Below are 16,713 nucleotides of genomic sequence, written 5' to 3'. Positions count from 1 at the left end.
TGATAAATTATGTATTTAAATAATTATTCTATATTTTACGTATTTTTATAAATTTTATATTTATTTAATTTAAATAAAAAAATTTGTATCAAGATACGGAGTAGTTGAAAAAAAAATACTTTTATGTGAGAATTAAAAAAATAATAATTTAAAATAAGATTTAATATTAGAAACAATTTTAAATATAAACAAATTTCAAGAACAATTTTAATTTTCGACTAAAATAATAAATACTAAAATCTGTTAATCTTAACTGTAAATAGTTTATTTTTTTAAACGAGTCCTTATTTTATTTTGGTGAAAGAAAAAAAACCCCAATATAAGAAGTTTCGGAGTGGTACTCGGGAGGATACCGTGAAAACACACAGACCGAAAGACAAGAGAAAGAGTCAAGCAGTAAACGAATGGCGACGGCGCTAGTCCGATCTGGTCTTCTTCGAACCGCCCTACGCGGTGGTGCTCGTAACCCCGCTGCACCTAACCGAAACTTCGCTTCCTCTGCTCATCACGATGATGCATGTTTGTTCTCCCTCTCTCTCTAGCTATTTGTTCATTTCCTTTTTTTAGGGTTTAATTAAATTAATACGCAAATAGCTCTCCTTATCAGGTTTATCTCGTGGAAGCTGTGTTAAATTTCGGTTGCATTTTGAGTTTCATAACTTCAATTTGGGCAAAGGGTTTTTAGTTTATGAGATTGATCTATATTTCGCTCTGATCTTAAAGCTTTTGCGTGTCTGCGTTGGTTATTGCTCGTTTTGAAATCGATTTGCGCATAGTTTCGGTTTTTTGGCCTGATTTAAGGTTTATGCACGCTATTTTTTATTTTGGGTTCTGAGAAATGATTATTGTACATTTCTTTTGGGTTTTATTTTAAATCTGTGTTAAACCCGTAAGAGGTTGCTTAGTTGCATTTACATTTGCATACGTGAATTTAACCTGGAAGACAAGAAACTCGTCGACACGACTGATCCAACTTTGGCTTAATAAAAATAAAAAAATTCTTGCGTAGCCTTATTCGATATTCTTAATCTGGATTTTTGAAATAAGTTTAGAAATAATATATATTATTATTTATTAAAACAAAAAGTATTTTAAATATTTTATATAATTAAAAAACATTAAAAATAGTTAGAAGATTAATTTATATTTTAATATGAATAAAATATCAAAATATCATTATAATTTATTTAAAAATTTTATATATATGCCATATCTCGTGTCTTATAAGAATTTAAAATTTGTGTATCTGCATGTTGAGTCGGTTGTCGTGTCATTGCCAGTATCCGTACATTATAGCTAAAAGGATTTGTATTGTATTGCTATGTATCAACACGGCTGAGATTAAGGAAGCAAACTGAAACCATTTAGAACTCCACTACCATGATAAGAACTTAGTTTTCTGTACTTATCTTTTGAAGTGGTGAATTTTCTGTTATTTATTTCGCGTATCTTTTTGTTTCATGATGAAATTATTAGGTTTTATGTGGCTCATTCACTTAACTTCCGTTTCTTGATTTCTCTTTTATTGTTATGTGCTTTTATCCTTTTTCCCCATCAGATGAGACGGCCAAGTGGGAGAAGATTACATATCTAGGCATTGCTACATGCACTGTTTTGGCCATTTATAATCTGTCAAAGGGACACCCACACCATGACGAACCCCCTGTGAGCTTTCCTCTCTACACAAATTACACAATATATAATTGTTTCATTTACATCTTTTTTTTTTCTCTCTCTTTTCTTCCCTATTTTAATGCATGTTTGTCTGCTCAGCTTGTTTAAACTGTTTACAAATAAAAAACTAGGAGGAATATATTAAAAGGAAATAGATATTATTGCAAATAAAGCAGTGTTCAATTTGGTCATTGAAATTTCAAGCATTCTCTGTTTTAGTGTCTGAAATTTCAAGTGTCAATTTAGTTCCTTAACTGGCACTCTGTAAGTCAGTTTAGTCCTTGGTCATTCAACTGTTAGACAACAATTATTGTTTGCTGATGTACCATACTGCCATGTGGTATGTTGATGTGTCACATGACATGACATAGCAAATAGAAATGGTTGACTAACGATTGACCATCCAATTACTAAATTGGCCAATGGAATGTAATTTCAGGGAGTTAATTGAACCTTTAGTGCATTGATATTCTCATTTTAAAACTGGAAAAAAAATGCTCAATCTCTGCTGTAATGGGGTAACACCAGTACAATTTTGTCACTAAGGTTCAAGAGAGTTTTCTTAAGTATTTCTGTAGCACAGGATAACAAATGTGAGGATAAATAGAACATTCATGTAACTTTTCAATCCCTGCTCTCAGCCTCTCACCAAGATAAGTTAACTTCATCAAGAGATACTGTCCCAAGTTATTGTGCCGCAAGGCCTTCTCTCCGTATGTGAAGTTATCTCTGAATTAAAATAGCACATCATTTATATGTAAAGATAGACAGCCTTATTAGGTACTTGTAAGAAGTGATAGTGGCTTATATTATTCTCAGTGCCCCTGTCCAGATGAAGGACTTGAATTTGGGGACCTTTGGATTTCCATCGAAGCTTCACAATAAATTACCAAAAACAAGGAGAGGCTTCTCTGGAAACACACACTGCAAATGAATAATAAAATGAAGGGTCTACTAGAAAGCACTCTAATGAATCCTGATATTTTTATGTATGCAACATTTTTGTCTAATTGATGATATTTACTGATAACATGTAAATGGAATTCTAGCTAGATATTCTCCCTGAAAATTGGATAATTTATATCTGTCATGCTCCCCACAACCATTAGCTATTTGTAGCCGTTCATATCGCTTGGTTATGGTTTGTGCCCATGTTATGAAAAGTGGCTATTGAAATTATTTCCATTTTGAAACAAACTTTGAAACAATTAAACTCTAATTTTCTTAACTTATTTTTTGATGCAGGCATACCCATATATGCATATCCGCAATAAAGAATTCCCATGGGGTATGTGTCTTCTATCTCATTCTCTGATATTTATATCGTCTTCTACAGCTGATAGAAGGTTCCCAAAAACGATTCAACTATCCCCCCCTGCCAAAATAAAAAACACCACCACCACACCACCAATTACCTCCGTTGCTGGAAAAATTTAGTCTTATGCTTTTGTTTTGTTTGTACTTATGTTGCTGGTTGCATTAGTAATTTTAACGTTTAACAGCCATTTTTGGTATATTAGCATGTTGGGGTTGGTACACAAGGTCTAGAATATATAATAGTTGGGTGGAGCAGGGTAGTAGGGTACTCATGGTTAATTATATGCACCTGTTATCATGTGCACTTTGTTGTTTGTCAGAAAACTTATATTTGCAACCTGTTGGCTTCTATTTTCAAAATTAATAGCATGTTGTTGTATTAACTGCCCATTTTTTGGCCTCAAATAATTTATTAGTTCGAGTTATTACCTACATTTGTTCACATGACACTTGTCATTTCCGTTCTGCTTTTGAGCCAGTTACCTCATCAGAATTTGGCATTCATCTTTTAAATAATAAACATGATTTCTGGCACATAATACTACAGGTATTGACACAGTCACTGAAACCTAAATGAATGTATGAGAAGTGAATCATTCATTCTTTTTTAACCTGGCCAAAATTTCTCAGGCACACATAAATATGTGCAAGAGAAGTGTCTCGTTCATTGCTTTATGTGTATGTGTCTGTGTGGATATATATATCTCATTTGGTTACGCACTTTTGTCATGAACCTTGTATGAATGTTTTTTTGGCTTTTGCTATTAATTTCTTGCTGTGTTGTCACTATTTTATATTACCAGGGGTCCTGCTAGTAATTCAATAATGACGCTCCTGTTTTCTAGTTTGTTGCTTTGGCCTTTTGAGGTTCCTCATTGTATGACAAGGTTCTTTTGTGATGAAAAATAGGTCCCGATGGTCTATTTGAAAGGAAGCACCACTAGGAATATTGGTGGCTTTTGTGGCTGTGATGGAGCCCTTTTGTCATAGTTTAAGAAACACTGATAGTCGCAATTTCTTATTGTTTGTTGAAATGTGATCTAGAAGATGCACTTGGCAAGGTGGTTTTTCTCATGCTTTTATCCCGTGTTTGTTCCTAAGATTGTAAGCAAAATAAATTCGGCAAACAATTCGATCCTTATTTTTATACCAACTCTTGTTAAGCTGAAAAGAAAATTGTGTTAAATTTTTATGTCGTCTTTGCCTGGGGACTCATTCATCGTCTCGTCCTCACAATCTTTGATACGTTTTAGGGTAATTTTAATTATTTTTGTTCATTTATTTGTATTAATAATGATATAAATTAGTCTTGATGATTGTAAACTCCATTTAAATATTAATTGATAAACTATTTGGAATGGTTTTGTGACGAGGAACTTAGTATACAAAAAAACATTTGTTTTACAGAATATTTCTGAGTAGAAGATAATATCGTTCTAAGGTTGATGGTACCAGTCTACTTTGTTAAAGTTTTGTTGAGTAAACACCAAACTGGTCCCTGTACATTCTAAAATAGCACAAGGCCATTTTTGTCAAAAAAAAAAAAACGACTTGTCCCGGTCCTTGCACTGACTACTGCAAGTCATGGTGGCCTTTCTGTCATCTCCCTTCTTCAAACCTAACGGAAGAGACATGTCTGGCATTTAATATTGTTGATGTGGACGTTGAGTTTTCATATGCTAGCAAATGGGCAATGGGGTTGATTTGTCTCCCTATGCGCACTAGTCAAGGATTGATTTGTCTCCCTATGCGCAATAGTCGGGTTAATTTATCTTTCTTTATCCACAAAAAATGATGTTATTTAAACTTATGTTATTTGGGAATGTTTCATCTCAGTTGGGATTATCACTTCTCTTCCAAATTAAAAATTCAACAACTAGAGATGGTGTAATATCAGCAGAGACAATGGTTATTGCAAGCTTAGGAACTATCATCAAAGTTTTTCTAGTTTGTGCCAACTATAGGTTAAAGCCTCCAAGACTTAGAGTACCAGGGAAGAATTAATATTGGATAACTTAGACTTTGCCAATGTGGATATTAGCCATAGGACTTAAGGACATGTTTTATTATTTTGGCTATTTATTTTGCTTGTTTATAATCTCAACGAAATAATACTTTTCGTTTAGGGACAAATGTTCTAATTTTTTTTTTTTTTTTTTTTTGTCTTAGGACTACTATCATTAGGTGTTAACTTGTCAAAGATGGAATGCTTCTTTATTAACCTTATCAATATAATATATGAACATCTATACTTTCTTTGAAGTTAGAAAAATGCATGCTACAAATATATTAATTTGCTGCTTTGTTGTTTTACACAAATGATTGTTTTATTTCATGGAAGAGATTTTAAAAAGTCAAATACGATTTTGGTTCCTAAGGTATAGGCCGAAATTATTTTTCGTTCCCAACTTTTTTTGCATACAAAATCGTCCCTAAAGTTTAACTTGATTTTAAAATTGTCATTCTTAGTTAAATTTTAAATTTTATTACTAAATTATCCCTAATTAAAAAAATTATTAAAAAAAAGAAAAAAAAGAGAGACGAATTAGAGAGAGAAGGGAATCACACGAGAGGAGGAGGGAAGAAGAAGGGGGAAGGAAAGGCGGGGAGAAAAGAATCACACAATGGGGGAGGGAAGAAGAAGAAGGGGGAAGGGAGGATGCCGACGACGCCAACAAGAGGGGACGGACGTCGATGCTAGCAGATCAGTGAGGAGGACGTCTGCCGCGTTGTCGTTCTGCTCATCCTCCTCACTAGCTCGCCGGTCACCGCTGCTCCTTGCCGCTGCTTCTCGCCTCTCGTCGCTGCTCGTCGCATGTCATCACTGCTCTTCGTTGTTCGCCTCTGGGTTCCAATTCTACTTCTGATTAAGTTGATTATTCTACTTCTGTTTCTGATTTTGTTAATTAAGTTGATTATTCTGCTTCCGTTTCTTTTGTTATTTGTATTGTTAGATTTGTTGATTTTGTTAATCACGTCGTTGTTGTTGACTCTGATTCCATTCTGATTGATTCCATTGTTCCTCTGTTTTTGTTTTGCTTTTGATTCTATTCCATTCTTCTGCTTCTGATATTTGCTAAATGAAATTCTGTTTTAATTTTTTTATATCTGTTAGTTGAAATTTTGTTGTTTCTGTTAAAATTCTAGTTGAAATTTTGTTGAAATTCTAGTTGAAGAAGAAGAAAATGAAGAAGAGATGCTGCTGTGATGGAGAAGAAGAACTGAGTATTTTGGTGAAGAAGGAGAAGGATATTTTGGTCCAAATGACAATTTTAAAACTATGTTAAACCTTAGGAACGATTTTGTATGCAAAAAACGATTGGGGACAAAAATAATTTTCGGTTTATATCTCAGGGACCAAAATCGTACTTAACCCAATTGTAAACATTGATCGTAATAATCCATTTTTGTTTATCTTCAAAAGTGTTCCAATACTCAATGTCATCCCATAAGATAAACAACTTTCAAATAATCCAAATCATTCATAAGTTTCCTACACAATTACTCTGAACAAGTTTGTAATTACAGCCCACAAAGAAATGCAAAAACACTACATCCAAAAGAAAGGCATCTAGTTTCATTGATTTTGAATCTACACTTCTTCCACTTATTCTCTAATCCAATTCACCATTCCTCTAATTCTTTCACTTCATTATCCACCACATGACCAAGTCCTTCAAGATTTATCATTGGTTGAATTCGTCATTTAATTATTAACAAATAATATATTACCTTCAGATTTACTGGGAGATAAATCCGACAGTAAAGAATGCGTGAAAAACAAATTCATGGGGCCAAAGTTACTATTCCGAGGGTTACCTGAAATTGAGTTGGTTTGAGCTTGAACTTGAGGTCCAAACGCCTTTGGATGATTTGCCCAATGTTACTTGCTGCTAGGATGTCGCCATCTGACGTCTTGGTGAAGACGGAGGATGGTACTTGCAAGGAACTCTAATGCTTAAGTTAGGAAAGGTTTTAGCAAGTTTTTAGTAGATTGGGTTCGAATTATACCTGAGGGTGTCAGGTATTTATAAGTGTAGATGTAAAGTCAATAATCGCCTTTTAAAGTCGTTTCACCATTGATGGTGGGCAGTTGTTCTTTTTTGTTAGAAAAGTTGTTCAAATCTCCTTTCTAGATGAGTAGGAGAGATTGTAGGAATTGGTTACTTATTCAGATAAGTAATTCCTAGTCTGATGTCATTATGGCTGAACTTTATCAGGTTGGATTGGTGTTTACTTGACTAATGTTTGTAGATTGGGATTTATTCACTTTAGGTCTGGCTGTGTATTAGGTCAAGGTATGAACAGTGCCTCTACTTGAGACTGAGCTTCATGGATTCGGGTTCAAGCATCTCCAAGTCGGTCTAGATTCATGATGATCTTCATCTTATCACGTCGGGTACATCACGTTTCTTGGTACCAGGTCGGGTACTCGGCGTATTTTTAAATTTGAACGTTATGTCTTTTCATAACTGTTTGCGCATTTTTTTAGTTACCTTGGTAACCATGCATGTTAGCAAATGAGGGGTATTTTTACTATTTTTCCCCTAATGACTATATATAAACATAATTACTCTCTTACCTCTTTTTTGTTTCTTCTTCTGCATTTTCCACTTTGACTTTCTTCGGCCTCGCCGTTCACTCTTTTCATCAAGGTTTCTCTACCTTCTTCTTCGTTTTTCTTGAGAAGATTTTGGAGATCGTCCGTTTGTTTTGCTGTTGCGTGCATTCCTTCTTCCTGTTCTTCTTCAAGGTTGGTTTTTCTCTTGTTCTTCTTTACTTATTCATTACTAGTTGATTGTTGTTGTTTGAAATTTGCTGGTTTCCTGCGAATGTGGCTTCTTGTTTGAAAAAATTCCTATCTAAACTAACTCTTGCTTATTTTCTTGTTTACCGTAAACCTTTGTTATTATTTGCAAGAATTTTGTAGAATCTGAAAAGAATCTGTAGAATCTGGTGGAATCTGATTTTGTGAATTTGTTACTTTGTTTGTTGAAATTTTTAGATTTTATCTTGCTCCTGAATGGTGCCATGTTCATTCTGAGTAACGGTGCCATTTCGTATTCTCAGTAAAACATGGTAAAGGTCTTATTTTTTAGAATGGTTCGATGTTTTTGTATGCCATATTGTTGTTCCTGGTTTGTAGCTCGTGAGTTTTTTGTAGTGACTACTTTCTTTTGTTTTGTAGGCATAACCATTTATGTCTCGTTCTATAATTCTTAGAATGTCTACCAAAGTTTCGTCAGACTTAGATTAGGTAGATATTACTATTCTCTATGTTATCCTCGTAATTGATAATGAGTATATAGAGACTTTTCATAGGCAGCATAGGCTTTGTAAAGGGAGGGAGGACAAGGAGAAGTACGAGATAGTGGCTCCTGACCTTGAGGATAGGATTTGCTTTTCCTGACTTGATAAGTCGGAGCGCCATTTTGTTTTCATGTACAAATGCCTTTTTATCAAGTTAGGAGTGAGTCTTCCCTTTTCTGACTTTGAACTAAAAATCCTTTGTATTTGTAGAGTTGCCCTTTCTCAACTTCACCCTAATCCTGAGTTTTCATGAAAGTTTATCAACTGGTTAGTCGGGAGCTCGATCTTCTGTTGTCCTCTAAAATTTTCTTTTAGTTTTTTCAACTTACAAATGTAAGACCCAGAAAAATATTAACTAGTCAATTGATTAATTAAAATTGAGTTGAGATAGTTTAAACCTCTAGGTAAGGGTTAAAAAAATTTATAATTTAAAAATTTACTGGTAAAAATATAACTTAGAAAATTAATTGGAGTGCGAAAATATAATTTTGTGAAAAAATACATACCGGCATTATAATTAATTGTACAAGCTTAAGTTTGTACGGTACTACGTATGAGACAAATAAAAATGTAGAAATAACCAAAAAAATATTTAAAATAAAAATTGGAACACTTTTCTTTAAAATTTTGGCCTTAAGTGGGACTAATGGACAAAAGGATAAAAATGTCCTTCATTCACTTAGCCAAAACATGACACTCTCCCACTCTTTCCCAATTTTCATTCATTTTTGCACAAAGAGAAGAGAGAGCACGAGCCTTGAGAGAAGAGAAGGGAGAGAACCCTAATAGTATTCACATACACTTACAAATATACTTTTCTCTCAAATCGGAGCTCCGATCGACGACTCGTTTGCTCCCATGCATTCATCTCATCATCATCTTCAATTCTATCTAATTTTTGTGGTAAGTACTCACGAGAACTTTGACCCATTTTTATTTTTTCCACTATATTCGCATTTTTGTACGATGAGGTGTTGAAGTTTGTAATTTTGATGCTTTAGGAGAAACTCAAGCACAACTTCTAATGGAGTTTTGACCCAAGAACATGTAGAAAGAGGTAAGGGATTTTTCCCCTTATTTTCTCTAATTTTGTGCAAAAAATCCTAGTGTTTGCTTGAAAATTGATGTAATTAGATTGAATGAGAGTGATGGCTTGCTTGGATTGAGTTGGTGCAGATTGTGTGCTTGGTTTGATTGGGAAGAACTTGGTGGAGGCTTGGGTGACCGAAGAAAGGTTCACAAGGTTGGAAACTGCCTTCAACGATGTATGGATTTTGGTTTTGGGTACACATTATATGACACTATGCGAAAATCTAGGTTAGATGACCCTATGATAATGTTGAATAATTGATGTTGTTGATTGATGATGGTTTAGTTGAATAATTGAGTGAATTTATGGTTTGATTTACTATTGATGATTGAATGAAAATTAGATCGGGGATTGTGATTGGGTGAGCTACACCCATATTGAATAAATTTTTAGGTCGGAGGATGTGATTGGATAAGTCTTGGTAAGTTTAGCAAAATTAATTGTGTTGTGGTATGAGTTTTGAGTTTGGAATTGTTTTGAACGATATATGAAATTGGATTTGGATGATAAAATTATTGAGTTTGAGTTAGAATGTCAAATGATATGATTTTGGGAATGAAAATTAATGTTTGGTGAATAATTGAGTGTTAGATTGTATTGTGATATGTTATTGAAATTGAATTATTACAAATTAAGTATCAAATTGGATTGTGAAGATTGATTAAGGTTTGTCTTGGAGTTATATGAACATGAGATTAAGAATGAGGTGAAGTAGAGATATTGGTGAGAATGGTTGGTTTTGAGTTTTGAATGAAAATGATGTGATTTTGAAAATTGGAATTAATGATTAAGTGTAAGTGATGCATAAGGGTGAGAGTCATGGGTGTTAAAAGAGGAGCATTTGAGAAATGATGAATTTGAATTGTGCAGAAAAATTGGTAATTTGGTGATTTTAACCAATTTTGACGGGGCATAACTTGGCGTTCGGAGTTTGAAATCAAGTGAACTTTATCTTGAATTAAAATTGGGAATGGTTACTTTAAAACCGTCGAAGAATGGAGAAAAATTGAATTTTGTAACAAAAGATATAGAAGTTTGAAAATTGGTGTCAAAAACTGAAAATTGCAGATTTTGCAGAATGTGGGGCAGAACCAGGTCCCACGCATATGCACCATGCGTGTGTACACATGAATTCGAACTCCCGTGTATGTACGAGGCCCGCGTACGCATCGTTTGCAAATTTCCAATTTCATGAATCAGGTTTCGCACGTACGCACGAGGCATGCGTACGCACGACTTCTCTGTTTTTGCTAAGATGTTATTTTAGAACTATTTAGCCTTTCCAGCATATTTGTAACCCGCTTAAATCTCCATATGGAGTTGAATAACTAATTTTCAAGCATTGAATATACTGGAGAAGCATATAATGAATTGAATTGACTAATTCTCGGATAAACCATTGGTTAGCCGGATGAAATTATTGTGGGTGTGGAGGTTCGTCCCGTCCATGATGAGGAGGGTGACTTTTTCTGCTTACGGCTAGACAAGTTGAGGTTGAGAATTTTCTCTCTTGTAGCGGACAAGCGGGGTTGAGGGTTCCCTCTTTTGTTATATCAGGAAATTTGATAGAAGGTTGAAGATTTTCTTCGATTCAATTTTTAATTGTGAAATGTGGCGAGCATTATATCTCAGAGCGACTAAACAAGTTGAGGATGAAGGATTTTCTCTCTTGTTGTGGTGTGGATGTGGAAAAGGTAAAAAGATAATCTCTTTCATATTGTTCCTCCACATTTCTCTCTAGTTGCAAGGTGGAAATACACACTCCTTCGAATGTGAAAAGGCACACTCCTTCGTAATTCCTCCAGGAGAAGGTGAAAAGGAATTCTCCTTTGTTTATATTCCTCCTGGGGCTGCACAACCGAGACACAATGTCCGGGTTAGCTACTGGATGTATCGAAATTGGCAATATAACCGACAAGTGAGCTCATGGCCAGTAGGACATGTATACATCATACTATATTTGTTTGTAATTGTTTGGGTGTGCATAAGTGTATTTTAGTTTGCCTATCTGATAATCCTGCCTAACTGCTAGTTGTACTACTTGTTCTAATTGTGCTTATTTGTGATTGCTTTTGTATTTAATTTGTATTTGTGATTGATCCTACAGAATTGAAAAATCTTAAGACAGAGGATAAATATGCTGATACATTTGGAAAAATTAAGGCTAGAGGTAACTGATAGAGCTGAGACTTTAGCGAATTGACCCTGTTGGAATTAGTTAAGACCCTAACCTTGAACTTCTATGAAGTTGAAGATTAGGATTGCCTAATGGGTTCATGTTTTCATTTTTAACTTCTATCCCTTGCTATGATGCCTCGTTAAAACCCCCTTTAGGAAATCCTTTCTTGGAAAAAAAACTATGAAGTCGGAAAAAAGATTACACCAAGGAGCAAGGTGCGCTTTATAGCTATAGTATATCTTCATATTACATGCATGCCATGACCTAGGGAGTTCGTTCCCTTGTAGGTCGAACATTTATAGCAACCTTTTTCCCAAGACTTCGATGATCTTGTAAGGTCCTTTCCAATTCGCAGTCAATTTTTCTTTTGCCCGACTTCTATACTCCAATGTCATTTCTAATTAATATGAGATTGTTCGTGGAAAAATTTCTTCTAATAAATTTCTTGTTGCACCTTGTAGAATCCTTTATTTCAATGCTTCCTCCCTTATCCGAGCTTGTTCTCGGATTTTTAGGAGGGGGTCGAGCTCTTCTGTTTGAGTTTGGATATTTTTCACTTTATTGTTGAACCTTACCCTTTGGTTTTCTTCATTTACTTCTATAGAAATCATAGCTTCTATGCCATAAGCAAGTCAAAACGGAGATTCTCCCATTGTGGAATGGAAATTTGTTCGATTTGCCCATAGAACTTGCGCGCGCTCTTCAGCCCAAGCTCCTTTTACCTATTGTAGTCCTCTTTTGAGCCCTGCCAATACGACTTTTTTCGCAACTTCTACTTGTCCATTGACTTGAGGTTGCTTTACTGATGTGAATTGGTACCTAATTTTGAGGCTTGCCACGTTGAGTCGGTAAACTGAGTACTATTGTCCGTAGCTATGGAATATAGAACCCCAAATCGGGTGACAATATTCTTGTAGAAGAATCTCCGACGTCTTTGAGCTATGACTATTGCCAGAGGTTCTGCCTTAATCCACTTAGTGAAATAATCAATCCCAACTGTAAGGAATTTTACCTGCTCGGATGCTTGAGAAAATGATCCGAGCAAGTCCAAACCTCATTTTGCAAAAGGCCATGGTCAGGTGATACTGATGAGCTTTTTTGGTGGTGCCACATGGAAATTTATATGCATTTGGCAGGACGGGCACTTGAGAAGTCAGCCGCTTTCCTCTGCAAGGTCAGCCAAAAGAAGCCAGCCCATATCACTTTTTTAACTAGTGACTGTGCTCCTAAGTGATTTTCACAGATGCCACTATGTACTTTTTCTAGGACATCTTCAGTTTTGGAGGTCGGGACGCACTTCAGTAAGGGTGTAGATACTCCTCTTCTATAGAAAATGTTGTGAACCAAAGTATATTTCTGTGCTTCCCTTATAAGTCTCCTTGCTTCCCTTTTTTCTTTAGGGATGACATCAAATGTGAGATATTCAATAATAGAAGTCATCCAACCTAAGTTTAGATTGGAGATAGTCAATGCGTTCGACTTGTCAACTTCCTTGGCCACTGATGGTATGTGGAGAGTTTCCTGGATCAGGCTTTTATTGTTTCCCCTGGCTTAATGCTTGCTAGTTTGGAGAAGGCATCAGCTTGACAATTTAGTTCTCGAGTTGTGTCTGACCTCTGTTCCCTAAAATTGTCGAAGTTTTTCTAGTGTTTTCTCCAAGTACCTCTTCACGTTAAGATCTTTAGCTTGGTAATCCCCATTTATCTAAGAGGTTATCACTTGGGAGTCACTAAACACTGTGACTTTTGATGCTCTGACTTTATTGGCTAGCTTTAAGCCAACAAGCATAGCTTTGTATTCGGCTTGGTTGTTGCAGTCTGGACACTTAAATTTTAATGAGAGCTTTATTCGAGTTCCTTCTTTATTCTCAAGAATGATTTCTGCCCCACTACCACCTTTATTTGATGATCCATCCACACATAAATGCCAAGCTGCTGAGCTTCCTTGTTGTTAACCCGTGTATTCGGCCGAGAAGTTAGCCAAATATTGAGATTTGATTGCTGTCCAAGTTTCATATTTAAGGTCGAACTCGGATAATTTCACAACCCATTGTAGCATCTGACTTGCAATGTTCGTGTTTTGGAGTATATGCTTCATAGATTGGTTAGTTCAGACTTTGATAGTGTGAGCTTGAAAGTAAGATCAGAGTCTTTTGGTAGTTCAGTTTCACCCCTTGTAATGCCTTGCTTGTGAAACAAACAGGTCGCTATCCCTCCTTATCTTCTCGGACCAAGGCTGAGGCTATGGTCTTATCTGCAACGGCTAAGTATATCACGAGTTCTTCTCCTTCTTCGAGTTGAGTTAGTATTAGTGACTGGCTCAATAATTTTTTGAAGTCTTGAGTTCATTGAAACTGGTGTCCCTTCTTGAGTATTGTAAATAATGGTAGGAATTTCAAAGCCGACCCGGCCAAAAATCTAGACAAGGTTGCCAGACTGCCATTTAGCTGTTAGACATTTTTTAAGTAAGTCAGACTTTTTATTTCCATGATGGCCTTACATTTTTCCAAGTTGGCTTTGATGCCTGATGCATAAGCATCTTTCTTATCTTTTTCTAGTGAATTTGCATCTAAATTGTTGAGTTTAATCAATGATTAACTATCTTTTAGCCACTATGGATGCTACTTTGAGTCTCGTGCAATTTTGTTTATTTTAGGTAGCATTTGGCTGGATTTGGTGGAGTTTCTGCAGCACAAGAATTAAAGGAGAGGACAGCGAAGAGCGACGCGCGCGCGTACCCGACACCTGCGCGTGATTTGGAGCTTTCCATCGCGACGTGTGCGCGTACCCGATGCCTGCGCGTGATTTGGAGATTTGTGCAGCGACACGTGCACGTACCTCACACGTACGCGTGACACGCAGAATAGACCATCGACGCGTACCCGTGACTGACGCGTACGCGTGACATACGCCACGTGCAAAGAACACAGAAAACGCTGGGGGCAATTTCTGGGCCCCATTTTGGCACTCAAGTAAGGCGCAGCTCTCTGTCAAGTTAGGCGCGGATCTAGTGAAGCCAAGTGGTCCCCACGTTACAAGGCGCAGATTATTTAATTGATTCTGATTCAAATTTTTAATTTGAAAATAGGAAAAGACATTATCTTAATTTTAGATATTAGATTTTAAATTAATTAGGATTAGATATAAAAGATATTAGGATTCTATTCCAATTTACATTCCGTACTCTACAGTTTACCTGAATCCTGATTTTCTTCTCTGAACCATGAGCAACTAAACCTCCACTGTTAAGGTTAGGAGCTCTGTCTATTGTATGGATTGATACTATTATTTTTCTATTTTAATTCATGTTTTAATTTATATTTCAAGAATTGTTTTCGTTCTTTATCTTATGAATTTGGGTGGAACGGAAGTATGACCCTCTTTCTAATTGAGTTCTTGTATAACTTGGAAAAGCTCTTTACTTGAACAATAGCTTGAAAACAATTTCTCCTAAATTCTAATTATCTAGATTTAATGGGATACGTGTCATATAATCCTCTTATATTTGGGTAATTAGGATTTTTGTGGCATATAAACTGGAATTTGATCATCACCCTCTAATTGGAATTAATTGACCAAGGAATTGACAGTTAATGAATTTTAGAGGATACTAGGAAGGTCTAAGGAATTAGGGTCTAGTCACATATAGTTTGCCATGAATTAAATCTTGCATGATTAAAATAGTTAGTAAGAAAAGTCAATCCAGAAAATAAATAACTCTGAAACCTTAAATGTTTCCCTACATATATTTCACAACTTATTTATTGCTTGCTTTCTGATATTCTTAATTACTATTTAATGCAATTAAACTCTCAAACACTATTTTTTTGTTTGCCTAACTAAGTAGTTTAACCAACCATTGTTTCTTAGTCCATCAATCCTCGTGGGATCGACCCTCACTCACCTGAGGTATTACTTGGTACGACCCGGTGTACTTGTCGGTTAGTTTGTGGACTTTAAATTCCACACGAATGCCTCTCTGGGTGAGCCTGAATCCCAGAAACTTCTCAACTTTTACTGCAAAGATGTACTTTCTGGGATTTAATCTCAGCCCATACTACCTTATTGTGTTGAACACTTCTGTGAGTTTGGACAGCAGACTGATTTCTTCCTTGGTTTTTACAAGAATATCATCTACGTAGACCTCCATCAATTTTTTGAGATGGGATGAGAATACCTTGTTCATTAACCTTTGATAAGTGGCCCCATCATTTTTCAACCCAAAAAGCATTACCACATAGTAGTAGTTCACCTTGGGAGTAATGAAAGTGGTCTTCTCTTAATCTAACTTGTACATCAGAATTTGGTTGTATCCCGAATATGCATCCATAAAGGATAAATATTTGTAGCTTGAGACCGAATCTACCAAAGCATCAATATTGGGAAGTGGGTATGGTCCTTGGAACAAGCTTTGTTGATGTTGGTACAGTTAATACACATCCTCCACTTTCTATTCTATTTCTTCACGAGCACCATGTTAATGAGCCATAACGGGTATTTTACCTCCCTTATGAATCCGCCTTCCAAAAGTGTTTGGACTTGCTCTTCAACGACTTTTACCCTTTCGGGGCTAAGCTTTCATCATTTCTGTTGAACAAGTCATGAGCCAGGGTAGACGACAAACTTGTAGCTCATGAGGTCAGGATGAATTCCAGGCATATCGGAAGCTTTTTAGGTAAAGAAGTTGAAATTATTCCGTAGGAGCTTAACGAGTTCTTCTTTTAACTGGTGTTCTAAATTTACTCCTATGTTTGTTGTCTTCCCAACCTCATTCCAGATTTGAACTTCCTCAATCTTTCCTTCCGGTTGGGGTCTTAGTTCCTCCTGAACTTGGAAACCTCCAAGTTCGATGTTGTTGATCACTTTCCCTTTCGTATACCTCCTTAGGTTCAAGCTTTCATTGTAGCATCTTGGTGCACGGAATTGTAATCACTTATCTCAAATTTTAATTCTGGTACAACTAACCAGCAAGTGCACTGGATCGTCCAAGTAATACCTTACGTGAGTAAGGGTCGATCCCACGGAGATTGTTGGCTTGAAGCAATCTATGGCTATCTTGTTATTCTTAGTCAGGATACCAATTATGATTATCAGTTGACTTGCAAATGAACAATAGGACATGGATTAAATAATACAAAGTTGGA

The 16,713-nt window shown here is 35.8% G+C and overlaps 1 protein-coding gene across 1 annotated transcript; it reads left to right on the top strand.

Annotated features, from left to right (window-relative positions):
- Positions 1-255: 255 nt before the first annotated feature.
- Positions 256-4,183, top strand: LOC112800883 (cytochrome c oxidase subunit 6a, mitochondrial). The gene is made up of 4 exons (XM_025843334.2): positions 256-519; positions 1,559-1,665; positions 2,920-2,962; positions 3,901-4,183. Exons 1-4 carry the CDS (start codon positions 405-407, stop codon positions 3,933-3,935), a joined length of 300 nt encoding a protein of 99 aa, XP_025699119.1. The 5' UTR covers positions 256-404; the 3' UTR covers positions 3,936-4,183.
- The last annotated feature ends 12,530 nt before the right edge of the window (positions 4,184-16,713 follow it).

This window comes from Arachis hypogaea, chromosome 1, assembly GCF_003086295.3.
Source record: "Arachis hypogaea cultivar Tifrunner chromosome 1, arahy.Tifrunner.gnm2.J5K5, whole genome shotgun sequence".
NCBI lineage: Eukaryota > Viridiplantae > Streptophyta > Magnoliopsida > Fabales > Fabaceae > Arachis > Arachis hypogaea.
The sequence above is the reverse complement of the archived record's forward strand: the minus strand, read 5'-3'. Positions and strand labels throughout refer to the sequence as shown.

Excerpts from the sequence above, each read along its gene's own strand:
- LOC112800883 (XM_025843334.2), top strand. The coding sequence starts at position 405 with ATGGCGACGGCGCTAGTCCGATCTGGTCTTCTTCGAACCGCCCTACGC. Across the intron at positions 520-1,558 it reads TGCTCATCACGATGATGCAT|ATGAGACGGCCAAGTGGGAG; the intron begins GTTTGTTCTCCC and ends TTTCCCCATCAG. Across the intron at positions 1,666-2,919 it reads CACACCATGACGAACCCCCT|GCATACCCATATATGCATAT; the intron begins GTGAGCTTTCCT and ends TTTTTGATGCAG.